Raw genomic sequence first — 27887 nt, 5'->3', positions numbered from 1 at the left:
ATGTTACATGTTCCACTGTAAAATTGGGTGGAACATGTAACATGTTCCCAAATGTGAACTTATCCTTTAATCTGGGTACATACTATGAGAATATTGGAAGAAAAATTCAGTACGAGGACGATTGGTCGATTATCTGATCGTTCGTAATAGTGCTCTTGACAGCCGATTCTGACTGTTCAGATGTAAAAAAAACCGAAGGTGCAAGCTCTAAAATTTTTTGCGTACCTGAACACAACGTCCGATTTTTTGCTCAGTATGTTCAGTAATTGTACAAAAAAAAAAAAAAAATCGAATAGAGGAAAAGGTGCATGATCAGAAGAAAGTGGCAACAAACATAGAAATCATACACAAAGAGCGTTTGCATTGTCGGTTACATCATGATACGCACTTTTGTGAAAAATCAGACGACCGGTTGTCCGATTTTCTCATAGTGTGTACCCTACTTAAATCTGTTATACAAAAGTAGATGGGTTCTGTTAATGCTAACCTTTTGCAGAAGCAGCAATTTTCTGGGCTGTCGATTTCATCTTCTGGCTTTGTTACAATTTTTGGATTCTGTCTTCGTGATGCAATGAGTGTAATCTAATCCCAAAACTGCATTAGGTTGTGATGGTATGGTACAGGTATGGCAGCCCCAGAAATTGAAGATTCTAAAACAAAATGGCAACCGCAGCGTTGTTTGGGTTTTATCTGATTCACTTGAAAGGCTGGCAGTCAAAAATAGAAGCTGTTTCAATCATTGCTGATATGTAATGAAAATGAAATATTGCTCTGTCATGGCTTGCTTGGCAAAATCTTTAATAGCTATATTGATTTTTAAGATTCCCAAGTTCAGCTGTAAGTAAGTGGTGTCCATGTGACCTGTGTGTAAAGTGGAATTAAACCTCCAAATGAAAAAGTAAAAAAAAAGCCGCAGGGAGCTTTATGCCGTAATATACTAGTAGGCTTTGCATGTTGGCATTCTATGGCAGCGATCCCCTCCAGTGGCGCAGCATAAGCGCTCTCTGCTGTCATGGTGGGCGCTTTCGTCTTCTCCCTGGGTTCAAGTTCTGACTCTTCAGACATTAATGCTGACAGGCAGGCAGAAGCAGTTATGACAGCAGAGACCAATAGGTCTCTTAATAGCATTTTTTTTTTCTCCGAGTTTAATTCCACTTTAAGTTACAAGCCTGAATTATTGTTTACATATTTAATCTGTGCATGATGTTGTAATGAATAAGGATTTGGAAAATGGTTTTATGGTTTATCTTTTTTTTTTTTTTTTTTTTTTTCCTTTTTTCTTTTTCTCCTAACAGGAGTACATAGTGAACCTAATAGTCTCCCTGGGGATTCTTCTCTCATTGGGCACAGCTGTTCTGATCAGGCAGAGCACTCTGCTCTCCCCACTTCAGCAGATGGCCAGGTTTCTGTCACAGAAACTAAGCCTATGGCATCCACAGTGCCTGTGCCCTCTCCTGCTAATGACATGTCCTCACAAACCTTACAAAACAAGACCGAGGGTGATGTCTCAGGGAGCAATATTGCTGTCTTACCTGAAGGTCAGCAGACAGGCTTACAGCTTTGTAGCGATCAAGATGTACAAGTAATAAATGGCTTGACGTACACGGTGGAGACCAACACTCATCCCACTTCTGGCCCCTTACCTGCCCAAAGTACTACAGGTTTGTCCTTCGGCCTTGCTTTGTCAGACAATGGAACCCCTCCAGATGGAGCTACATTTGCTCAGACACCTGTCTCAGAATCCTCACTTGCACACTCGGCTTCAGTTCAGGAGTCTGACACAGAAGGCCCCCCGAAACGGGACTTTGCAGACAACCGCATCAAAACTCTGGATGAGAAACTGAGAACCCTTCTGTATCAGGACAGCTCTGCCAGTTCCTATGCTGACAGTCAGAAGGAGACGCAGAGCACAGAGTCTCCTCTTTCTTCTTCTGCCGAAGATACCCTGTCTTGTCCTGCTCCTGAAGCCTCCAATGTGAATTCTGGCAGCATTCAGGCCACACCAGAGGAGGCAGAACCTATTGATTCCATGGTCGCCAAAGATCCTGAAGCTGTCATTACTGTACCTGGTCAGTTGACGCCATCTGTAAGTAGTGCTCATCTTCAGACTCTGCTTCAAAGATTAACGTGGTGTTATGTGCTCATTTGGTAGGTCGTATATGTGTGGAACCATTTACAAAAAATGTACCTGTTTTTAAATCCGCTTCTTTCTGTGCATGTCATAGCAGCAGGCTGAATCTGGAACAGACAGATTTAAAGGGATAATGGGAACTTTTCTTTAATATTATGTATCGTGGCTCCCACTCATTCTTAATTGCTAGGATGGATAAAGAGCAAGAAAAGGAGTAGGACTGAAATATGAGCTTTTTTTTTTTTTTTTTTTTTGTTTTGGAGAAAATGCTGCTCAAGGTTTTCTGCAGTGCTGCTTGCTTTACTTAAAGGAGTTGTAAAGGCGGCAGTTTTTTTTTTATTTTAATAGATTCTCTGCATTAAGATAAAAAAAACTTTTGTGTGTAGCAGCTTCCCCAGCACCGCCTAATTACTTCCCAGAGCCCCATCTCTCTCCAGTGATGTTCACGAATGGAGCCCCCACTGCTGTCAGTCAGCCAATCAGGGGAGAGAGGGGTCGGGGCTCCATGTCTGAATGGACACACGGAGCTGTGAGTCGGCTCCAGTGCCATCATATGAAGCTGCTGATTGGCGGAACTCGATAGGAGGGAGGGGCCAGGAGCAGCCAAGAGGGACCCATGAAGAGGAGGATCCAGCTACACAGAGGAGGGGAGTATAACGTGTGTGTGTTTTTTTTTTTGCACAAGACTTTACAGTCACTTTAAAGTCTATGCATTTTGTTTATGTGCTTTCTGCAAAGGATCAGCAGCCAATATGACTAAAATGACTATTAACATACTAGGTCTACGTTACAACAATATTGCAAAAGCCAACAAATTTTTCTGGTAAATTCACAATAGCAGCCCTCCTGTTATTTTTTGGGTGGTTATACGAGTGCTGTACCAAAAGTAAAGTAAAAGTGGGAAAAAAGGTGTTTTTTTTTTTTTTTTCTTATGTGTTGTTATTGGTGACTCTTGTCAACATTCTGTAGCCTTCTGTGAATGTCAGACAGTCTGCACCCCTCCATCAAGAACTCAATGACTGCACATTGCTTCTGCTTGGAATCCATTATTTACCTGCAATAAAAATGAGGAGTTGCTATAGAGGAAGAGCGACTTTACAAACGTGAAATTTGAACGACCTATGTAAGTTAACCCCTTTGCGCCAGAGCCTCCTGGCCCTTTAAGAGATTACAGATGCCGGGAGGCTGAGCAGAGTTTATGGTCACGTGACCGCCGCGATTGGTCACAGCGGTCACATCGCTTCTTGCAATCGGGAGCTTTCGGTTAGCCTCAAGTAACTGTCGGAAGATTGGCACAGCTGTGTCTGCTAATTGGTGCTCCAATGAGCGGCCTCTTGATGCCAAGACCCACCCAACAAGAGGCCGCATATTTGCGTACCATCGGCGCCTAGGGGTCAATGGTTATGCCCACCTTTGCATCACTTTTGGTACACCCCTCGTATAGTTGTTGTTAATCTGATTCTAGAAATGTTTTTTGTTTTAAACTGGAATAATTTAGACCGCCACTGTTTCTTTTGGAGGAAACTTGGAGGGTTTCCTGATAGAGCACAGTAGCAGTGTAAATGAGCAGTTGAATCCCAAATGGCTTTCTCAGTTTTCGGACCATAAAAATACCATTCTTAAGGTGTTCTGGTAATGCACGTGATCCTGTATGGACAAATATGGGTTTGTTATAATCCTATACCCCCAGCTGGTACACTCCTTCACTCCAGAAGCCAAGGGAAATGCTCAGTGCTACTCAGTATGAAGAAACATGCGACTCCTTCCATACCTACTCTCTAGCCTCTGATCATTTTTGCATAACAAATTGGGTTCAGGGGAACGAGCAAAGAATCATATTCATGATTGAGTATGCAAAGAAAATGGATGAAAATGTCTTCTTTCTTAAATTGACCTCTTAGGCTAGTGGTACCATATTGTTTGTTTTAATTTGGATGAGTTTGATCATATCAGAAAATCTTTATATGATTGCGAGCTCTCCAGCCTTTACATACATCCCTAATAGGCTCAGCTGTCACTCAAGTGATACTCTGTAGTATTCCCCTTCACTCTTTTGGTTGCTACATAAAAGGTTATGTGGGCAGAGGAGGTGTGGAGGAGCTTGGCCAGCACAGAGAGTATTTAGACATGACCAGAAGAGGAGAGGGCTATGACATGCAAGGAGGAAGGTGGCTGTGCTCAGAAATTGACTCTACCTGCAGTAATCAAATTACTTAAAGCAGATGTACACCCAAAAGGGGTGTCCTCCCCCCTCTCCACTGACACAGTTGCCACTTTCTGAGGGATAAGGGGGTGCGGATATCTGGTTTTGATAGGTTTCCACTTCTGCAACGTTCTCAGAATATTTCCAGCCCCTCCTCTTTCCTGCTGCCTTCTGGGGGACACACAGGTCCCAGGAGACGAGGGGACCATTCAGAACGTGCCGCGTCACTCACATCCGCAGTAGGAAGCCGGCTGGAAGCTTGAAGGCTTCACTGATTGTTTCCCTTAGTGTAGATGCTGGCGCCTGCACTCAAAGCCCATTGAAGAAGCGTCTTGGGGTGCCAACATCACTAGAGCCTTGGACAGGTATGTGTCCTTATCTTGAAAGTCAGCAGCTACAGTATTTGAGACTGGAGCTCCTCTTTAACAACTTAAAATAGAAAATACAAATATTGTGTTAATAAATTCCTGCGCTGCTATTCCTCCTTATACCAAAACCCAGTAGCCACCTTACATAATCATATGTTTCACACATGTAAAGATAGAAAATAGAACTTCAGAGGCACAGAGCAACTCAATAATAAGTTGTTAATGGAAGGGAAAAACACTGCAAGTGAGCATTTAAAATACTTGTTTTTGGTTGGAAAAGGAAAAAGTCCTTGAAGTCCCACATCTCTGCAAAACCCTGTAAGAAGATGTATGCCAGCCTTGGCCTGGGCTCCAACCACGCGTTTCACTCCACCTACGAAGCTTGGACATGGTGACTACGCCCACGTAACTTAGTCATGGGGCTTGGTGAAACACCCTGGTCAAAGCCCAGGCTGAGGTTGTCATACACCACATTACAGGGTTTTGCAGAGATGTGACTTCCAGAACGTTTCCCTTTTCCATTAGATATCTAGAACTGGGAGGAGCTCTGTCCTGGTCTGCATGCCAAGCGTTTGCTACATAAGAGGACCTGGTGCAGCCTTGAGCGGCACCTATAATTTTAGTTTGGGTCACACTTGATTTTGATTACAGGGTTCTGCTAAACCCCTAAAGTTGCTTACTTAAAACTGAACTCCAGGAATTCAGCAACATTTCAAAAAGTGCAGGCAGTTAAGTCCAATTTTAGTACTCCGACTGTGAGAGGAGAAAAGCATACAGAGCAGCTATGCCCGCCACTCCCCTCTGCTGCCCATTCACAGAAGCCTTTATGTTTTGTAAATGAGTTCACATAATACAAAGGCTTCTGTGAATAGGAGGGGCTGGCATAGCCTTCTTTCGAGGCTGCTCTTGAAGGACCTCCGACCACAGTGAGCAATGTTAGAGCACCAGAGGTCTTCCTGGAACAAAAAATGTGAATAGAGATGTCTACAAGGTGGCAGGCACCTCGTTAATCCTAACTCCATGGTAATTCCTGGAATTCAGCTTTAACATTAATGAAGGTGTCTGATGTCTAATCCTGTTCCGAGGTGTTACAGAATTGTTATTTTGCTACTGATCACAAATGATTTTAATCATACTGCTTCTTGTCTGAGAGTGTTGTGAATACAATCGAGTATCAGTCATATGAATTGGAACGTGGCCCCCCCCAATAATTACTCAGCATACCCTTCATCTCTGCCAGACTTTCAAGAATCAAAAATATATATGATTAAGTGGTTGTTGCATTTTCTGCATCTTTCACACATTGGAGGACCAGGTGTGTTGCTTTTGACATAGGGCACTCTCACATTGTGTCATTGTCTGTCGCTGCATTATAGTTTTTGTATTTATTTATTTAAATTTTTTTTTTAAAGCCTCGATTCCGAGCAAATTAGAAATTATCCTTTGCATTGGGGCTGCACCAGCACTGCAGGGCTTAATTAATCATTTTGTCTAGCGCCCTGGTGGGAGCGCCTCTCCCCCATGATCTGTCAGTGGACTGTCCTTCGATGTCCTCTCGTCCAGGGCTACATACCCTTCTCTGGTTTTGATGGCGTCAGGACCCTAGATCAATGGAGCGTAGAAGTGCTGATGCTCTGGGGATCAGTCTAGCAGTGGGGAGGAGGAGCAGAGAATCAGGGGTAAGTAAATCTTTTTCTTTTTTTTTTTTTTCCCCCTCCCTTAGACCAGTGGTCTTCAAACTGTGCCCCAGGGGCTATAATCTGCTCTCAGCCTGCGTTTATCTGGCCCGGGGGCACTATTCCATCTGTTCACAACAACGAGGCATAATTCCTTTCATTAACATAAACACCATTCCTCCCAGTGACACCATCGATGGGGCACAATTGCTCCCACTGACCTTAAAAATGGGGCACAATTTCTCCCACTGGCACCACAGATGGGGGCACAGCTCCTCCCACTGACGCCACAGATGGGGGCACAACTCCTCCCACTGACGCCACAGGACATTTTCTTCTCCCACTATCCACAGCCTACCCCCCCCCCTAAAATTTGAAGGACACTAAACTGGCCTTTTATTTTGAAAGTTTGGAGACCCCTGCCAGAGACAAAAACAAGCAATTTACCCTTGTAGTGTGGTCATGTCCCCTTTGCAAGGAATAATTTGCCCAGATTTACGCTTTATATCTTTTGCACAACTCAGTACATCTTGGCTTTGTTTTATAGTGAATATTGTTAAGATTAATTGGGTTGCCTATATTGGTATACTGTGGCAGTATTTTATATGATATCATGCATGGAATCACAGGAAAATAGCGATATGCACACAAAATAATTTTCTAATAATTTTCTATAACAAAGAAAATACCTACTAGGACTGTTCACCAATGTGCTTCACAGTAACAGATTAATTCTTACATCTTCTTGTTTGCTCTTTTTCTTCGTTTCTTCCACCTTCTCCAGGAAAGCTCTGAAGAGGCCTGGCACCCTGGGAGTTCTCATACCTGCACCAAGCGCTCTTTGGGCAGCGGAGCCGCGCATCTACAGACAGGAGGTGGATATTTTGGCCTAAGCTTTACTTGTCCTAGTCTCAAAAACCCTATTAGCAAGAAACCGTGGGCTCGCAAATTAAAAAGCTGGGCATGCAGGTTGCGGCATTCCAACAGCTTATTCAAGAGGTCAAGAGTCCGCCAAGGTAGTGTTGCTTACAGTTAGGCCCCGTATCATAGGAAACATCCCTTTTGGTTATTTCCGTACGTATATATTTTTTTAATGCGTTACCTTATTATTTTTGTTTTTTACTCATCCTCAGAAATGTTCCTCACGTCTCTTGCTCCCTCACTTTGCCTTTTTTTTGTGTTTGTCCAGCTTTGTGTCTTAAAAGGCACAGTTGTAAGAGCCCTGGGCTTTCATTGCTTTTTTTTTTTTTTTTGTCTTTCATGTGTTACCACTGGTTTCGGCCTGAGCATGGCTATGTGTATTATCAACTGGAAGCCGCACTCGTCGTTGTATTCTTCTGCCGTATACCCCCTTTATTTTGGTAGGAGGATGTAAATCCCCAAATTTACTGAGCAGTGTGACATGTTTGTCTTTTTTTTCTTTCTTTTTTATTAGCGGATGACGATGGCACAAGACGGGAAGTATCTGATGCAACGCAAAGGGTTGTAGAAGCACTGGCTGAATGTGCCTTGTCCGAGGGGACCGCCTCTGGAACCAGTGCCTTCAAGCGTGGGCGGTTTCAGGTGTGTGGCCCAAATATGTTAACCAACAGCAGTCTGCATATCCACGGGAACTTTACATCAGTTGTTTGCAGTTTTTTGTGACAGCCAGTCGCAGTGGTCAGGTGATTTGCTCATCTTTTCTGCCCCTTGGCATTCAGAACTTTGAAAGGGATGCCAGGGCGGGCAGGAAGGGTTAAAAACTTAAAGTGGAACTTTAGTCAGAAGATAAGTGTAGCAAGGTCCCAGGCCTCCTTTGAGCTAATGAGAACCTCCAGAGCCAGGGATAGCTGACATCCTATATGTAGTGGGTTGTGAGGCATGGTGGGTGCAGAGTAGTTAGTTATTGGGCACCAGACACTACTTGAATGCAAAAAGTTTATTTATCAAACTTTTTGGGGGAGAGAGGGTTAAGGCCAGGACACCCTTAGGTAGTTGCAAGATTAATTGTCAGACTCCAAGACTTCAATAGGAGGACAGCTATGCAGGGAAAGGCATCCAGCAAGATGCCACTTCTGCATGTGCAGAAATGCTGTCTCCTATGGCAACAGTCTTGAACAGTTCCTAACACAAAGCATAACAGTTCTTTCACTACAATTGCTCCTTGTAGTTCTTCAGCCAACTGAGCTCCCAGTCTCACTAGACCCTCTGATTCACGGCCACTGAATCCCTTGAGCTCCTCGAATCTTCACAGTGGTATCTTCCTCAAGCGTCACCCCCGCTTCTCTGCTGGGTCCCTAGCTTGGCACTCTAGATACCTCTCAAGCTTCACCCCACTGGCCTGCTCGGTCCCTGGCTTGACACACAAGGCTGCTCTGCAAGTGTCACCTCCGCTGGCTGGGTCCCTGGCTTGATACCCACTGAAGTTTCCCGATTCTTCACCATCCCCGGTTGGTGAGAATGCTGCTTCGGTACTTGCTTCAGTTACTCACTGTGGTCCCTGGTAGTAAGGCGCACGGTCCCTTACTGGTGACAGCTTCCCCTCTACCTCCGTCAATGACAGTTTCTCAGGCTGCCAGAACCGTCACCTTTTTGTTGGACTGCAAGCCGCAATCCCAACCCTGCGCTGCTCTCTTGCTTCTGGATAGGCCCTCAGACAGCCTAGCAGCCAGATGTGCCTGGATAGGCCCAATCTCCGGCCTAGCAGCCCGGGGCAATACAACACACGTCCACCCAGACAGCTGACCAGGTGGTACAGAACCCTGATCGCCTGACTCCATCCATATAGGCTCTCCCAGCAGGCCAAGGGATTCAAGAAAACCCCTGCCCGTTGAGTTGCTCCGGAGCTTAGTAAATGAGCAGAAGCTTTTATGACTTCCATCATCCAATCATGTGCAAGCAAAAATGCTTTTTTTTTCATTTTCTTTGCACGTGATTGGGTGTTTGCAAAGTGAAGCTTTACCTCATTTACTAAGCTCTGGAGCCAACTGCTAATGGAGAGTGCAACTGCACTTTACAAAGTGCACAGCCTATTTGCCTTTAGTAAATCAACCCCACTGTTTCACCCTGCCCTGCACATCAGTTGCTTTCTATTTTAGGCACTGTGCCGAAAATGTAGAGGCTGATCTGCTGACAGCCTAAAGATTTAGTGCTTTAAAAGGACTCTGGGCTTTAGGAAAATGGCAGCCTCCAGCAGGAAGAAATGGGAGAAATGCTGGAGGCAATTTACAGCACACATAATGTTGGTAGCATAATTTTTCATGTGGAATGCATGTTCCTTGCTAAAGAAAATATTTTTTATCAAGTTGTTGTGGGTAAAGTTCTGCTTTAAAGTGTTCTAAAGGCAGAAGTTGTTGTTTTGTTTTATTTTTTTTCACCCTAGTGCATTCTATGCATTCAAGTAAGCAACCTTCTGCATGCGCTCCCTCTACTATGTGCCTGAGCCCAATCTCGATCCAGCAATGTGCATGAGAGTAGAGGCTCTCTCGGCGCTCTTCCTCATTGGCTCAGACACCAATAGCTCTGGTGCCGAGCTGTGCTCTGTGTGGCTATGGCCACACAGAGCTGGCTCAGGAGCGAGCAGGAAGGACTGCCCCCATAGCAAGAGGCTGTGGGGGCATTCGGCGGGGGGGGGGCTGGGAGCACCAGCGGGGGACCTGAGAAGATGAGGATCGGGGCTTCTCTGTGCGTTCTCCAACCAAAATTTAATATAAAATGATTGTGTGTAAAACTGACAGGCAGACTCCTACCTGTCAGGTGCAGGCATTCAGCGGCTGCTGCCCGATTGGCTCCAAACACCCCTGGTACCGGCGCCCCCGCCAAGTGTTCCAGGCTTCGGCTTGCCCATCTGCGGGCTCAGGACCTACATGGTTTGTGGAGGGGGAAGGAGAATAGAGGACACAAGTCCGCTCTCTTCCCCTTCTTGCTGTGACCCAGAAAGCGACATCTATGATGTCACTTCCGGGTCAGCCTCTTTGTGTCTATGGCTAGCATAGCCAGGAGGGTATTTATTGCAGTGCGATCTGTATTGCAATAGATTCACTGGAGCCCAAAGGAGACATGCAGGGTCTAAAAGACTTTGCATGCCTCATTAAGGAGAACCTGTTACCTAAAAATCATCATAGTATGTGATGAAAAAAAAAAAAAAAAAATTCAACCCAAGCACATAAAATCCCCCTCCCAAACGTTGATTGCGATACACATGTTGCATATCGCTGCACATGCCGGAGTAAGAGCAATATTTATAGCACAAGACCTTCTCCAGAACACTAAGCTGATGACCTCAAGTCCCCTAACTTTTGAAGCATCCTCTATAGAAAATCTAGGGTACTGAAGTTTTGTCGCCATTTCACAGGCGCACACACATTTAAAGGAGAAGTCCAGCCTGAGCTTGTTAGGTCCAGGTGCCTGGACTGATAGCCGTCTCAGCCTCACAGCGAGACAGCCGCTCCCCACCCCTCCACAGCTCAGCGCTCCAGTGAGTGTGGAGGAGCATAGAGGAGAGCTGCTGATTGACAGGCAGCAGCTTTCTGCTCGGGGAGCTGAGAGAACCGAGCCATCGTCGATGTTTGATGGCTCCGCTCTCAGTGCAGAGATGCCAGGGGACAGGGGATTATGGATTAAAAACCAGATTCCCTTACTTCTTTTAATGTTTTAAAGTGGTTGTAAAGGCAAGATTTTTTTTATTCATCTTAATGCATGGCTGCTGTCAATTAAACTCACCCAGTCGGGAGAGAGAGGGGATGGGGCCAAACCCCGCGGCTCTGTCTCTGATTGGACACACGGAGCTGCAGCTCAGCTCGGGTGCCCCCATAGCAAGCTGCTTGCCGTGGGGGCACTCGACAGGAGGGAGGGGCCAGAGTGCCGAAGAGGAGGATCTGGGCTGCTCTGTGCAAAACCACTGCACAGAACAGGTAAGTATAACACGTTTGTTACTTTTAAAGAAAAAAACAGACTTTAGTACCACTTTAGCGTGTTGGGTATCTATTGACTCAGTGCAACCTTGTCTTTTATACTTTGCCAAAAGTGTGGGTAGTTTATTGCGTTTGTTTACCCTAAAATTCACTTTAATGTGTTTTTCACTGAAATTTTATCATAATAAATATATAGATATATAGATATTCATATCTGTATATTATATTCATATCTATTATTATATTCATATATATTATATCGTGGTAATATAAATATATATGAATATAAAGTGACATAGAAAATTGGCCACCACTATTTCATTCTCTAGGGTACATGTGTCAAACACAAGGCCTGCGGGCCAAATCCGGCCCTCCAGGCCATTTAATGTGGCCCTCGCACCCAGGGGGAGGGGTGGACATAGCACATCCTTAAACCCTGCACTTTGTATGTAGCACACTCCTCAACTCTGCACTCTGTACACAGCACTCCCCTTAACTCTGAACATAGCACACATCTGAACTCCGCACTCTGTGTGTAGCACACCCCTGGAATCTGCACTCTGTACGTAGCGCATTCCTGAACTCCACACATAAGGCACTCTTGGTATTTATTGCCCCATTTAAGATCCTCCCACTATTAGTGCAAATTGGCAACACCCATACTTCGACGCGGTTCAGTGGGGGGCGTTGTTGGGTTCCAGCTCCTATTCTCTGAGAAAAAAAAAAGCCCTGCATAAATTTTATATAGTCTTACAGATGCAACCAGCCCTTTGAGGACAACCATAACAACGAAATTGAGTTTGACACCCCTGATGTAGGGTGCCTGTTTTCAGAAAATATATAATGATTGGGTGTTTTATGTAATCTTCAGGCCTGAAATAATTTTTTTAAGTGTGCAAAATTTACAAAAAGGGCTCAGGCATCGAAGAAGTAAAGATATTCTGTTAGCAGGGATGGGTAAACAGGTATTTCGTATGCTTTCTTTGCACTGCCTGGCAGACTGCACTGCACTGTGGGCACCAGTAGTCTGTCAATATACAGGTGACACTCAACCAGTGCTGGTCAGTGTGCACAGCCCCACACCCCCAAACAGCTCCCCTTCCCCGATTAGAGAACCGGGAAGGGTTCTTCTCTTTACTGGCTCTGCCTGCACAGCCGCGTCATTCATTCATTCACAGGGATTCTTTACGTCCAATCTTGTTGCACGAATGCTTGTTACACGTGGTGTTATAGTTTGTTTAATTGCATTACAAGCATGGACATTATACTAAGTATCTTCATACATGCATACTGTACTCTGCTATTAAATGTACTGTAATGTTGCTGTCACATTCAATAAAACTTTATTGACAAGAAAAAAAAAAACTACCACTGCCGCAGAGGGACTGTAGATGGAGCACAAGCACGGGGATGTCAGCGCACTTGCATTCCTCCAGCCCAAAAGTTTGTACAGACGAGTAGCTGCAGGAGCTAGAGCATTGTACCCATGATCCACTGATTCTATGCAAAAAAAACCCACAATAAACCCACTTTTTTTTTTTTTTTTTAATCCATTAATATGGGTGCATTTTCCTAAATTATTTTTTTGGGCAAAAAAGCAAATTTAGTGCTGAGAACTAAAGCAGGTATCGTCATGGAATATAGCAGAAAGTTCTAAAAGGCAATCAAACACATAAATTTGCATCTGAGTTAGTCCTTGCAACTTTGTAGGCACACTGGTTGGCAACAACTATAAGGCCTCATTTAGACCCCCATACACACTATACTTTTTTTTTAGATTGACCAAAACCATGTAGTGCAAGGGCCGGCCTGATTGCATACAAATTGCAACTCTTAAGGTTTGACCACCTATTATATGGTTTTGATAAATCTGAGGAAAAAAATCTACAGAAAATTGTATAGTGTGTATCCAGCTTTAGACAGGGTGGGTGGGGGTGCTATATAAAAATGTGTGGTTGAGCCGCGTTTTTAACCTCTCTCCCCAAGCTGCAATAGGCAGCGGATAGCGGTGTTTACATGCCATGCCCGCAATGCTTTATTTTGTGGCAAAAACTACCTGACATACAGCGATTGGGATAACGGGGAAGCGCAGCATACGCCTCACAACTGTGTGCAACGCACGTGGTTGCATTGCAATGCGTTTATAAAAAAATTGGGTTGAGGCAGGGGATGAGGAGACGTCGGATCACTCTGCAGAGGAGAAGTGGATCTAGACGCACATCTAAATCTACCCTTAGAGCAGGGGTGAAAACTGGCGGCCCTCCAGCTGTTAAGAAAATACAAGTCCCACCATGCCTCTGCCTGTGGAAATTGTGCTTGTAACCGTCAGCCTTGCAATGCCTCATGCGACTTGTAGTTCTATAACAGCTGGAGGGCCACCAGATTGACACCTGTGCCTTAGAGTGTAAGTGCTTGTTTAGATGCCCATTAATGCACCTATCACCTTAAGATGCACTATTGACGTGTTTTGCCTCACGTTAATGCTTTCTGTACACCTCCTCTGTGATGGTTTTCTGCTTCTTTGGATTTTTGTGGCATGTTTGCAGCTTGTTTACATTGACATAAATACAGGTGTTTGGGGAGCAGTGAGCGGAATGCTACATGTCAGATAACTTAACGCAAAGTGATACAAACGTGATGATGTAAATGACACTGTCCGCCGCAATGCACATAATTGACAAATGCAAAATTTCAAAGTTCTAATGCCCTTTTTTTTTTCCTGAAGGTTGTTACTGTCCCACAACAAGAGCAACGTGCTACTAATGAATCTGCCAGTGTCCCACCCACATCCCTGCAAACACAGAGTCCCATCCCTTTCGAAAAAACGGGGTCTGTTGGTACCAAAGCTGAGGAGACGCCGCAGTCGGCTAGCACAGCCTTTGAGACCGATAACTCTTCTCTAACTCCTGATGCGGAGCTAGAAGAGACCTCTGCCACTGGCAGCAGTGCTCATTATAGGCCGACAATGTGGATGGATGGCAAGACAGAGAATAACTTTCCAAAGCAGCCAAGTAGCGATTCTGAAATGTCTGCAGTTCTAAGCAAAGACCAGGAACGAGAGGCTGGAGAAAATTCTAACGGGGACAAGGTGTTTACCCCAAAGCAAAATGCCCAGCTCTACTCTCCGTCATCTCCCATGAGCAGCGATGATGAGTCTGAGCTAGAAGATGAGGAGCTGAAAGTGGAGCTGCACAAATTGCGAGAGAAGTTAGTGTGATTTTATTACATTTGTGGCTGTGCACGGAATCTTCGTGCTTTACCGTGGGGGATCTGTCACTTTCTTTTAACTCAGATGTGTCTGATTCCTTCTCTACCCTTATCCAGAGCTGTGCTATTATTTTGCTGCTCCCTGTGCAATCTTTGTTATGATCTCTGCGATGGAACAGCAGCCTGCACAGAAAATGGCTAATCTACTAACAAACTACAAATCTACTAATGAAATCTAGTGACAAACTACTTGAGTTACAAAAGATCTTTGTGTGCAGTTGCATATATAAATATGTATTCCGTTACAATGTTACCTGTGGAACTACAAGTGAGTGGCCATACATTGTTTATAGTTAGAGTATTATATGTAGATCCACACAGGTAAGTGAATATAATATATGAAATAGAACATTATAAATAAGTGTAGCAGGTGTACAATACAGATCACAAAATTATTCCTTGTACTATGCAATGTGCTCAGATGTACAGTGAGGTCCATATATATTTGGACACAGACACAATTTTAGTTTCTCTATCGTACATCATGGGACACAGCTATAGTTATTAACCTAATGGGTATTTAGGCACCTTCAGGTGATGGACACTGGTATACCCAATACAGGAAGTTCACTCCCCTATATAACCCCTCCTCCTTCCAGGAGTACCTCAGTTTTTTCGCCAGTGTCTAAGGTGTTGGTCATGATTGAAGATGTGCTCCTAAGAGCTCCAAGCTGCAGGGATCCCATACTGGAGTTAAAAAGCCTCCATAGACCGGATCCATCCAAGGCGCCACTGCGGCCAAGGTGGATGGTACCCGGGCCTCGTATACGAAGCACGAGGTTTTGCCTGTAACGCCTCTCTTTGCAGGGCTGGACCCCAGGACCCAGGACTTTTTTGGTCATGCTACATTACCTAAAGTTTTCCTGAGGGGTGCTATACAGGTCCAAGGGAGTGGACCCCCTATAATGGGGACCTAGTCCTTTGAACGTTTGCTAACGCAGCTCGTCGTGCTGGGTGAAGTTTGGATCTGTCTGTTACAGCAGTATCCTGCAGCGAGGAAAAGGTAAGGGAAGAAGCCTAGGAACTGTAAAAAGTCCACCTATGCTTTTTTTTCTTAGATAAGTAAAAATGTTGTCATGCCTAAAGTCTCCTACTAGAGGGAGTAAATGCATACCTTAGTACGTTACTTCTCAGTCAGCTCAGAAGTCCCAGCTTAACAGTAAATGTGTGGTCTCAAAAGCCAAGGGGGATCCTCATCCTGAACATTTCCCCCCTGGGGGAGTGAGGTACAACTGAAGCTTGTATCCCCCCCCCCCCCCTCAGTGGGTGCGGCAGCGGCTTTTTCATTTAGAATTTATTTCTGTTTCCCCACAGGTTTTTTTGAAAACTTCCCGCCGCCCAGCCCTCCCTTGCCCCCCCCCCCCCCCTCGCTCAAATTCCAAACATATCTACCCTTTTGTAGTTTAATACTGTTGTGCCCCCAAAGTCCCATTCCTAGATTTTATGTGTTTTCAAGTGTAAGCCATCCGCGCGTGCACGGACTAGGGCTAATTAAAAACAGAGGGGGGGGTGTTGATTGTTGATTGACGTAGCGGGCGTGGCGCTGTGTGCAGGATGTAAGTACGCGAGCACATGGCGCTGGGGACAGAGACAGCTTCTCACAGCTGCAGCGGACACACAGGACACAAGAGCGCTGGGGGCACGTAAGGGATGCAGGCATTTCCAGTGCAGGAAATAACATTTGATAACAACTAAAAGCTGAACTTTATTATGATTTTATTTTGCTAAACTATTTTGCTCAGCGAGTTGTTCATTTACTTAGTGCCTCTGTTTTTTTGTGCTCGGCACTATGGCTCCCAAAAAAGACACCCCAAAGGTACCAAAAATTCCACCCCCAGGCGCTGGGAACTCCAGTCGTGTCTCCACACTGTCATCCTTGCCTGAGATACCAGATATGGCAAGCCAGGGTGAGTCATTGGGACCAATTGGTGGTGCAACTGCTTATCACATTTCAGCCCCTGTATATGTGAGAGGAAAGTTGCATTTTCCTCTGCCCTGTAGTTCCTAGAAGGAAGATTAGCGACTTTAATAGCATCCGCTATCCAAAAGGATAGGAAGCATGTTAGATCCCCCTCCCCCACCTTAGACCCCTTACCAAGGGAACAGTGGGTAGGGGGTACCCTCAGGGGATCAGAAAGAAGGGCAAACCGATTAATTACTCCTCTCTGGAGGAAACAATGGTAGATGAACCTTTTTCAGCCTCGCAATCTGAGAGATTGCTGGTATAATCTCTTACAGAGATGGTTCGTGCCTCTTTCAAGCCACCTCTAGCAGAGTCAGCCTGCAGTTGTGGCAATAGGCATCTGTTGGTCCCTAAGGGACCAACTTAGACAGGCCCTTAAAGAGGTCCCTGCACAACAGGCTCGCGATTTGGCCAAACTGCCAAAGGCGCTATGTTTTGCCATAGACGCCATGAAAGATTCTAATCACCAGGCAATCCCGCCTTGCGCTTGTGCTAGTACACATGCATAGGACCCATGCATAGGACCCTGTGGTTAAAAAATTGGTCAGCCAAAGCACCTTGCAAAAGGCTTCTGACTAGATTCCCTTTTCATGGGGATCGACTATTTGGGGAGGATTTGGACAAATACATCCAAACGATTTCTAGTGGGAAGAGTACTCTTTTGCCAGTCAAAAGAAAGTATAAACACCCTTCTAGGCAGTGGTGATGGCCTCCACCGTCACTCTAGAGGAAAGCCTTGGGGTCAGGCCCAGGCACAGAAAAAGACCTGGGGCTGGAAATCTGCAAAGCTGAATACTAAACCCTCATTATGAAGAGGCGCTCCCCCTTGCCAGAGTGGGGGGAAGACTTCTGCAATACTCGGAAGTCTGGCAAGAGGAAATTGAAGACAGACGGTGTCTTTAGGATACAAACCAGAATTTCGGGAGTTTCCACCGTCTCGTTTTCTGAGATCAAACTTTCCCAAAGATCCAGGGAAAAGACCGTCTCTGTTTCAGGCTTTAGACCGATTATTAGCTCGGGGGGTGATCATACAGATCCCCACAAAAGAGCAAGGTTTGGGGTTTTATTCAAACCTCTTTATGGTACCAAAACCAAATGGCGATGTCAGACCCATTCTAGATCTAAAGAATATAAATCAGTTCCTGAAGATCTGCTCCTTTTGCATGGAGTCTCATCAGGTCAGTAGTTTCTATCCTACAAGGAGGAGAACTTCTGGCATCTATCGACATCAGGGATGCATATCTGCATGTCCCTCTATTTCCCGCTCACCAAAGGTTCTACTACGGTTCGAAGTAGAACAGCAGCACTTTCAGCCCTTCGGGCTAGCCACAGCACCCCGGGTGTTCACAAAAGTACTGGCCCCACCTCTAGCCAGGTTAAGGGCACAGGGCATAACAGTCTTGGTGTACCTAGTTGATCCATTGCTAATAGACCAATTGGTGGCTCGTTTGGAGCAAAGTGTACGCATTACAACCAATTACCTGAAAATTCTGGGTTGGGTTCTCAACCTAGAGAAGTCTTCCTTAAAACCTCTAAGAAAGCTAGAGTATTTGGGTCTGATCATAGATGCAGCCCAGAAAAAGGTGTACTTGCTTCAGGCAAAAATTTACTTCATAAGAGAGTCTGTGCGGATGGTCAGTTCGAAAGGAGATCCCTCCATTCGCCTTTGCATAAGGTTGTTAGGAAAGATAGTGGCTTCAGTCAAAGCAGTTCTCTATGCCCAGTTCTAGAGCTGCACGATTAATCGTATATAAGATCGCGATTTCGATTCACCCCCCCGCGCGATCTGCAAGCTGGATTAGCTCGATTTTCCGGATCTCCCAGTCGGGGGCACGGAACCAGCGTGGAACGCAAATGGCGCTGATATCGGAACTGACGTCAGCAACTGGAACTGACGTCAGTCAGCATAGAGCATAGTGCCGGCCTGGACTGCGCAAGCGCAATCAACACGCCGCTCGTTCCCAATGCCCGGGCTGGTTATTTAATACAGCAAGGGGCGGATACTTTTCTCAAAGGGGCAGATGTATATATGGTTATAAAGACAGCAAGGGGCGGATGCTTTTCTCAAAGGGGCGGATGTATGGTTAACTATACATCCGCCCCTTTGAGAAAAGCATCCGCCCCTTTGAGAAAAGCATCCGCCCCTTGCTGTAATAAATGAATAACAAGCCCCGAGCATCGGGAGCGAGCGGTGTGTTGATTGCGCATGCGCCGTCTACAGCTGATTTTTCTCTTTTAAATTTAACCATTTTAAAGAATCGTGAGAGAATCGTGATCTGTATTCTAAGCAAAAGAATCGCGATTCTCATTTTTCCTAGTATCGTGCAGCTCTACCCAGTTCCATTCGATACTGTTGCAAAACTGTGTGCTTGGAACAAAACGATCCAAGCTTTGGACTTGCCAATGCGGCTGTCCCCAAGGGTGTCCCAAAGCCTCAATTGGTGGTTACTAACCCAGAATCTGCTGAAAGGGAAATCCTTCAGACCATTTATCTGGAAAATGGTAACGACATATGCCAGCCTTTTCAGGCTGGGGAGCAGTACTAGAGAAGACAACTGTCCAGGGACTGTGGTCAAGAACCGTAAGAGTATTGCCCATCAATATCCTAGAGATTTGGGCAGTGCGTCTGGCTCTGAAGGCCTGGCCTTCCAGGTTACGGGATTGTCCTGTCAGGATCCAATCCGACAATGCCACAGTGGTGGCCTATATCAATCATCAAGGGGGCACCAAGAGTCTTGCAGCATAGACAGAGGTGGACCATATTCTTACTTGGGCAGAAAGGAATGTTCCGTGCCTGTCGACAGTCTTCATTCCGGGAGTAGAGAATTGGCAGGTGGACTACCTGAGTCGCCAGCAGTTATTCCCAGGGAATGGTCTTTTCACCCCGACATTTTTCAGGCTGTTTGCCAAAGATGGGGGACTTCGGACGTAGATCTTCTAGCATCTGGATTCAACATGACGTTAGTCAACTTTGTGTCCAGGACAAGGGATCCACTCGCATGTGGAACAGATGTGTTGGTGACCCAGTGGGATCAGTTCTCCCTGATCTATGCATTTCCCCCTATTCAGTTGCTGCCTCGACTTCTTTGCAGGATCTGGTAATTCTGGTAGCACCAGCATGGCCCAGAAGGTCATGGTATGCAGAAATCGTAAAGATGGCAGTGGAGGGTCCATGGTCCCTCCCACTACGGCCAGACCTACTCTCACAAGGAACGAAATTCCATCCTACCTTACGAATGCTAAATTTAAAGGCTTGGCTATTGAAACCCACATTCTGAAGAAACGTGGGCTTTCCAGGTCAGTTATCTCTACTTTAATGCAAGGAAGCCAGCTTCCAGAACTATATATTATAGAGTCTGGAGGGCTTATGTTTCCTGGTATGAATCCAAGGGTTGGCACCCTCAGAGGTATATCATAGGCAGAATTCTTGCCTTTCTACAATTAGGGTTAGAGATGAAGTTGGCCTTGAGTACTATTAAAGGCCAAGTCTCAGCTTTATCGGTCTTATTTCAAAGACCGCTTGCTACACATTCTTTAATCTGGGGTTTTATGCAAGGGGTGATACGGATTAATCTGCCAGTTGGATCACCTTGTATCTGTTCAAATGGCTGTTTTTGTAACAAAACTAAGTTCAAGTCCCAAGGGGGACTTGAACTTAGTTTTGTTACAAAAACAGCCATTTGAACAGATACAGCATATTCTCTTAGTCCTTCTGACAAGGAAGCTGGTGTTCTTGGTTGCTTTATCCTCAGCAAGGAGGGTTTTGGAATTGGCTGCTCTTTCTTGTAAAGAGCCATACTTGATTATTCATGAGGACAGAGTGGTGTTACGCCCTTGTCCAGATTTTGTGCTAAAAGTGGTCTCAGGTTTTCACCTGAACCAAGATATTGTCCTGCCATTGTTTTTTTTCCAAAACCATGTTCCAGGGAAGAAAAGTCACTACGTTGTCTTGATGTGGTGAGAGCGGTCAAAGTCTATTTAAAGACGACTGCTCAGATTCGGAAGACTGTCATATTTATTCTGCTAGAGGGTCCTAAGAAAAAACAAGCAGCATCGAAATCCACTGTCACTAAGTGGATTCGGCAAGTTATAATTCAGACTTAAAGCGGAGCGCCGCCGAAAAAATTTTTTTTAAAAGTCAGCAGCTACAAATACTGCAGCTGCTGACTTTTAAAACATGGACACTTACCTGTCCAGGGCGCCCGCGATGTCGGCACCCGAGGCCGAAGCGTCTCTCCGTCCTCGGGTGCTGCCGCCTCCATCTTCGGTAAGGGAATCAGGAAGTGAAGCCGTGCGGCTTCACTTCCCGGTTCCCTACTGCGCATGCGCGAGTCGCGCCGCGCAATACGAATGCTCCCTGCTGCCTCTGGGACCCGTGTGTTTCCCAGCAGGCAGCGGGGAGGGAGCAGGAAGTGGCGTAAATAACCGCAGATTCTGCGGCTATCTACGCCGGAAGTGGGTACAGATACCTGTAATATACAGGTATCTGTACCCCCCTCCCCCCTGAAAGGTGCCAACTGTGTCACCGGAGGGGGGGAGGAACCTGATGAGTGGAAGTTCCACTTTTGGGTGGAAGTTCCACTTTTGGGTGGAAGTCCACTTTAAGATTGAAGGGGAAAGATTCCCCCTTTTCAAGTCAAGGTGCACTCTACCAGGTTAGTTAGTGCATCTTGGGCAGTGCGTCACCAGGACTCCATGGCTCAGTTCTGTAAGGCCGCAACTTGGTCTGCAGTCCATACATTCCCTGGATTTTATCAGGTGGATGTAAGGAGGCATGAGGATATCCCCTTCGGGCGCAGTGTGCTGCAGGCAGCAGTGTAAGTCCTCAAGTCTGGGGGGTACCCTGCAGGTTGTCTCTCCCTCCCCTCAAATAGCATTGCTATGGGACGTCCCATTAAGTTAATAACTATGGCTCTGTGTCCCATGATGTACGATAAAGAAAATAGGATTTTTATAACTGCTTAACTTAAAATCCTTTTCTTGGAGTACATCATGGGACACAGAGGTCCCTCCCCTCTTTTGGGGTTTAGATATATTGCTTTGCTACAAAAACTGAGGTACTCCTGGAAGGAGGAGGGGTTATATAGGGAGTGAACTTCCTGTATTGGGTATACCAGTGTCCATCACCTGAAGGTGCCTATAGACCCATTAAGTTAATAACTATGGCTCTGTGTCCCATGATGTACTCCAAGAAAAGGACTTTACAGGTAAGCTTGTTATAAAGATCCTATTTTTTTTCAGGGGTTTACCAAAACATATTCAAGCTATAGTTATATATTGAATATGGGCTGAAAGTGCACACTACCAGGTTTAATTTGAGGGTATGTACATCCAAATCAGAGGAAGGGTTTAGGAATTACAGCTCTTAAGAATAGCCATCCCCCTTTTTCAAGGGACCAAAAGTAATTGGACAATTGAATCAAAAGCTGTTTCATGGACAGGTGTGGGCTACTTCTTCGTTCTTTCTTCATCAATTAAGCAGGTAAGAGTTCTGGAGTTCATTTTAAAGACTCGTACACACAGTACGATTGTTGGCCAATCGAGCGTCTGTTTTTTGTCAAAAGGGCGCGTGCCAGGATCTTGTCTTGCATACTAACGTTACACAATTGTCGTGCCACAAACATGAACTTAGTACAAGGAATTTCAGCTCTTGAGCACCACCCGTTGGGCCTCTTCTGCTAATTCTGTCTTTGGTGAGCATTGATTCCAAGCATGCGTTTGTACTTTTGACTTTTGTGTGATGGATTTGTGTCCGTCGAAAATTGACTAGCCTGCCATCCAACATTTGTTGGCTGAAAATTGGACATTGTCAAAAGGAGCGTACAAACGGTAAGAATTTAGGACAACAGTCTGTCAACAGACAATTCCCTAACAACAATCGAACTGTGTGTGCGAGGCTTTAGTGTGGTATTTGCATCTGGAATCTATTTCTGTGAACCTACATCATGCGTTCAAAGGAGCTGTCCATGGAAGGCTGCATGCAGGCCATTGTACGGTTTCAAAAACTAAACAAATCCATCAGTAGCAACATTAGGAGTGGCCAAATCAACAGTTTGGTACATTCTGAGGAAAGAGGCACGCACTGGAGAGCTCAGCAAATAAAAAACCCATTCACAACATCCAGAAAAGTGAAGGACACTCTCCAGGAGGTGGGTGTATCATTGTCAAAGTCTACAATCAAGAAAAGACTTCACAAGAGCAAATATAGAGGGTTCACCACAAGGTGCAAACAGTTTATTAGCCTGAATAATAGAAAAGCCAGATTAGACTTTGCCAAAAAAAAATCTAAAAAAAAAAAAGCCAGACCAGTTCTGGAAAAGCATTCTTTCGATGGATGAAACTAAGATTAATCTGTACCAGAATGACAGGAAGAAAAGTGTGGAGAAGGCTTGGAACAGCTCATGATCAAAAGCACACAACGTCATCTGTGGTCGCATAGTGGCGCTTGCAGTGTGATGGCATAGGCATGCATGGCTTCCAGTGGCACTGGGTCATTGGTGTTTATTGATGATGTGACAGAAGCAGCCAGATGAATGCTGCAGTGTTTAGAGAGATATTGGCAGCCCAGATTCAGCCAAATGCAGCAGTTATTTGGATGGCACTTCACAGTAAAGATGGACAATGATCCAAAACACACTGCAAAAGCAACCCAGCAGCTTTTGAAGGAAAAGAAGTGGAATATTCTGCAATGGCCAAGTCAGTCACATTATATCAACCCAATTGAGCATGCTTTTCACTTGTTGAAGGCAAAACTAAAGGCAGGCAGACCCACAAACAAAGAACAACCTGAAGACTGCTGCGGTTAGAGCCTGGCAAAGCATCAAAAAGGAGGAAACCCAGTCGTTGGTAATGTCCATGCGTTCCAGACTTCAGGCAGTCATTGCCAGTAAAGGATTCTCAACAAAATATTAAAAATATTTTATTTATGATTATGTTCATTTGTCCAATTACATTTGAGCTCCTGAAAATGGGGGGGATTGTGTATAAAAATAGTTGCAGTTCCTAAAATTTGTACTTGATATTTATGTTCAACCCCTTGAATTAAAGCTTCAAATTAATTTGTATTGTTTGGTTTAAATTTTATTCTGGTGGCATACAGAGCCAAAAGTTTGAAAATTGTGCCTGTGTCCAAATATATATAGACCTAACTGTATATACAGTGTTTACACTTAGTGTGTGGGTTATGTACAGTGGTTTAGTGTAATATATGTATACCTGTAGAGCAGAGCAGTATAGTGTTTGTACACCTGTACAGCAGATTGGTATAATAGTTATACCTGTACCACAGATTGATATACATATGTATACCTGTACAGTAGATCAGTATAGTGTATGTATACCTGTACAGCAGATCGGTGTAGTATATACACTCAGACACTTTATTAGGTACAACTGCTCAATTGCTTGGTAATTGCTAATCAGCTGATCACATGGCAGCAACTCAATGCATTTAGGCATCTAAACGTGGTGGAGACAACTTGCTGAAGTTCAGACAGAGCATCAGAATGGGGAAGAAAAGGGATTTAAATGACTTTGAACGTGGCATGGTTGTTGGTGCCAGACGCACTGGTCTGAGCATTTCAAAAACTGCTGATCTACTGGGATTTTCACACGCAACCATCTCTAGAGTTTACAGGGAATGGTCCAAAAAAGAGAAAATATCCAGTGAGCGGCAGTTGTGTGGAGGAACATCCCTTGTTGATGTCAGAGGAGAATGAGCAGACTGGTTTGAGATGATAGAAAGGCAACAGTAACTCAAATAACCACTCGTTACAACCAAGCTATGCAGAATACCCTTTCTGAATGCACAACACATCGAACCTTGAAGCAGATGGGCTAGAGTAGCAGAAGACCACACCGGGTTCCACTCCTGTCGGCTAAGAACAGGAAACTGAGGCTACAATTCGCACAGGCTCACCAAAATTGGACAACAGAAGATTGGAAAAAACGTCGCCTGAGTCTCGATTTCAACTGCAACATTCAGATGGTAGGGTCAGAATTTGATGTAAACAATATGAAAGCATGGATCCATCCTGCCTTGTATCAACGGTTCAGGCCGTTGGTGTAATGGTGTGGGGGATATTTTCTTGGCACACTTTGGACCCCTTAGTACCAATTGAGCATGGTTTATACACCACGACCTACCTGAGTGTTGTTGCTGACCATGTCTATCCCTTTATGACTACAGTGTACCCATCTTCTGATGGCTCCTTCCAGCAGGATAATGCACCATGTCACAAATCTCACCACTGGACAATGATGTCACTGTACTCCAATGGCCTCCACACTCACCACATCTCAATCCAATAGAGCACCTTTGTGATGTGGAGTTAACATCATGGATGTGCAGCCAACAAAGCTGCAGCAACTGTGTGATTGTATCATGTCACAGTGGAGCAAATCTCTGAGAAATGTATGCCACGAAAAATAAAGGCAGTTCTGAAGGCAAAAGGAGGTGGTCCAACCCGGTACTAGCAAAGTGTATCTAATAAGTTGGCCGGTGAGTGTATATAGCTGTACAGCAGATGGGTATTGTGACAGACCATCCGGCAGCCCGCTTGGGTGCCTCCATCAAGATACAGCTGCCTCCAGTCTGGAACCAGGAACAAGGTATGATAGCTGAATATTGCACCCAAGGACTAGACAACACTAGGTGCAAACTGGAACACTCTTTTATTGTAAATTCACACAGAATATAGCACACAAGATAATGTAAGAGCCTGAACAATGCAAACTGTACACAGTAAGATAATTAACATAGCCAGGGAATAGCCAACTTAAACATCAATCTAACTAGTCCCCTAATCCAGCCTAGTGTCTTCCTTGCTTTGTGCACTGGTCCAAACCATTTGGTGAAGGGGGGATTATGGTGTGGGATTGTTTTCCAGGGGTTGGGCTTGGCCCCTTAGTTCCAGTGAAGGGAACTCTTAAGGCGTCCTCATTCCAAGACATTTTGGACAATATCGTGCTCCCAACTTTGTGGGAAGAGTTTGGGGATGGCCCCTTCCTGTTCCAACATGACTGTGCACAAAGCAAGGTCCATAAAGACATGGATGAGTGAGTTTTTGGGGTGAAGGAACTTGACTGGCCTGCACACACTGCTTACATGGACCAAGCTTTGTGCACTGGTCCAATTAATTTGGGTGAAGGGGGGATTAAGGTGTGGGCTTGTTCTTCAGGGGTTGGGCTTGGCCCCTTAGTTCAAGTGAAGGAAACTCTTAAGGCGTCAGTATACCAAGACTTTTTGGACAATTTCATGCTCCCAACTTTGTGGGAACAGTTTGGGGATGGCCCCTTCCTGTTCCAACATGACTGTGCACCAGTGCACAAAGCAAGGTCCATAAAGACATGGGTGAGTTTGGGGTGGAGGAACTTGACTGCACAGAGTCCTGACCTCAACACGATAGAACACCTTTGGGATGAATTAGAACGTAGACTGCGAGCCAGCCCTTCTCGTCCAACACCAGTGCCTGACCTCACAAATGCGCTTCTGGAAGAATTTTCAAACTTTCCCATAAACACACTCCTAAACCTTGTGGACAGCCTTCCCAGAAGAGTTGAAGCTGTTATAGCTGCAAAGGGTGGGCCAACTCAATATTGAACCCTACGGACTAAGACGCCATTAAAGTGTGTGTTTGTGTGTTTGTGTGTTTGTGTGTTTGTGTGTTTGTGTGTTTGTGTGTTTGTGTGTGTGTGTGTGTGTGTGTGTGTGTAAATGCAGGTCTCCCAATACTTTTGGTAATATAGTGTATGTGCCTGCTGTACCATATACTTGTGTAAAAAATTATCCTGTGCTCTCTGTATTGCTTCCTTTGTGTGAAATCCTTGCTGTTCCTGCCGGTCCCTCTGCTTTCCTATCAAAAGCTGACCACACTAGGCATGTGGCCAGTTTTCTGGCTGTGCTGGGAACTCAGCCTGTCTGTGCCAATAATTAGAGTTGTGCTGACAGACCTGTCCTCCAATCCCTGTGGATAGTACACAGCAGGAGTAATTGAGGACATGGGTACTGTCATCTTGCCAATTTAGGGCAGTGTCGGGGTAAAAGAACATTCCCCTATCTCACTGATTCCTAGCCAATGTTGCCTGTTCAAGAACTGTAACCATGTCCCGAATGGGCAAAGTGACAGTGCCTCTATAAACTTCAAGATATGTCAGCCTTTCTCTCTTTGTCTACGTTTTGCACCCACAAGTAGGGAGGATGGTCAGGAACAGACTCCTTTTCTCACGCTTTGACGTTTTCTGGGCATTTTTGTTTCACGCTTCCATTTTTTATGTAGTTACTTCCTTTTAAAGTTACATTATATTACACACGCCTCCAAATATATTTCGGTAAATGTTTTGTGTGTGTTCACTCCACAGGCACATTCAAGAGGTTGTAACTTTACAGGCCCAGCAGAACAGAGAACTCCAGGAAGTATACATACGCTTACGTTCTTTGAGAGAGAACAAAGCACAGGTCTCTGATACTTCCTCCCAGCAAATGTCCCCACGTCGTCCCAGGTCACTGAAAAATAAGCAGCGGAGCAGGACCCATTCTTTCACACACATGGACAATGGAATTGTACATTCAGGTGGGTGCATAAAATGGTGGGATTTGTATAGAAAGTGTCTAGTCTGTCAGTGGTACTTTGCACTATTGCTGGATGATTTTTGGAGCTGATTTGTGGATGATGTTTTGTCATTGATATATCATGACATAAATTTGATATATTTAAGAAATTGACAGTACAAAAGTGAAAACTAGTCCCAATGACACAATCTAGTCCCACTGGATAAACTGCACTGAATAATAATGTACTCTTTTATAGCGGTAACAAGTGTGCAGTCATTCCTTAGGTTATGACAAGGATCCCTGCTTGGATAACTTCAAGACAAAAAAAAAAAAGAGGGAAGCGCAAACCATGCAGTGCGGTTAAACACATTATTAAAATATATGTAAATAATAGATGAATGCAGTTGAATTCTCAATGAACCAGCGTGCCTTTAAAAATCAACAGAACCCAAGATGGCCTGGCCAGGGCTCTTGTCCTGCAACTGGAAAGCCTTACTCCTCTTTGTGTGACTGCTGCTAGTGCCAATGTGCTGGGGAAAGGAAATGAGAGCCGCCCACAGCATCAGTGCTGGATACACAGGGAGATTATGTATGGCTCAGATGGCTGCATCAGTATACAGAGCACTACCTTGGAGAGAGTAGCAGGTTGCCATGGTTATGACTTGTTTGGGGCAGGCCCCCCCTCCCCCCTTCTAAAGCATCTTGAGAAAGGGGGACACCTGAAACACGTCATATCCAGTGATTTCCTCTTCCTAGAAAAGATGTGTTGATGTTTGACAAGTGGTTTTGCTTGGGGGTTAAAGTTAGGGTGTGAAGATAAGGTTTAGGGTCTGGA

The 27887-nt window shown here is 45.0% G+C and overlaps 1 protein-coding gene across 1 annotated transcript in view; it reads left to right on the top strand.

The window, feature by feature from the left end:
* The window catches only part of WNK3 (WNK lysine deficient protein kinase 3), a 207774-nt gene that overhangs the window by 155296 nt on the left and 24591 nt on the right, over nt 1-27887 (top strand). Inside the window, exons 18-22 of the mRNA XM_073600174.1 lie at nt 1296-2086; nt 7163-7253; nt 7814-7941; nt 13996-14477; nt 26860-27071. Coding sequence (XP_073456275.1) covers nt 1296-2086; nt 7163-7253; nt 7814-7941; nt 13996-14477; nt 26860-27071 — 1704 coding nt within the window. The remainder of the gene's footprint in view (nt 1-1295; nt 2087-7162; nt 7254-7813; nt 7942-13995; nt 14478-26859; nt 27072-27887) is intronic.

This window comes from Aquarana catesbeiana, linkage group LG09, assembly GCF_042186555.1.
Source record: "Aquarana catesbeiana isolate 2022-GZ linkage group LG09, ASM4218655v1, whole genome shotgun sequence".
Lineage (NCBI taxonomy): Eukaryota > Metazoa > Chordata > Amphibia > Anura > Ranidae > Aquarana > Aquarana catesbeiana.
Note: the sequence above shows the minus strand (reverse complement) of the source record. Positions and strands in the feature narration are given on the sequence as shown.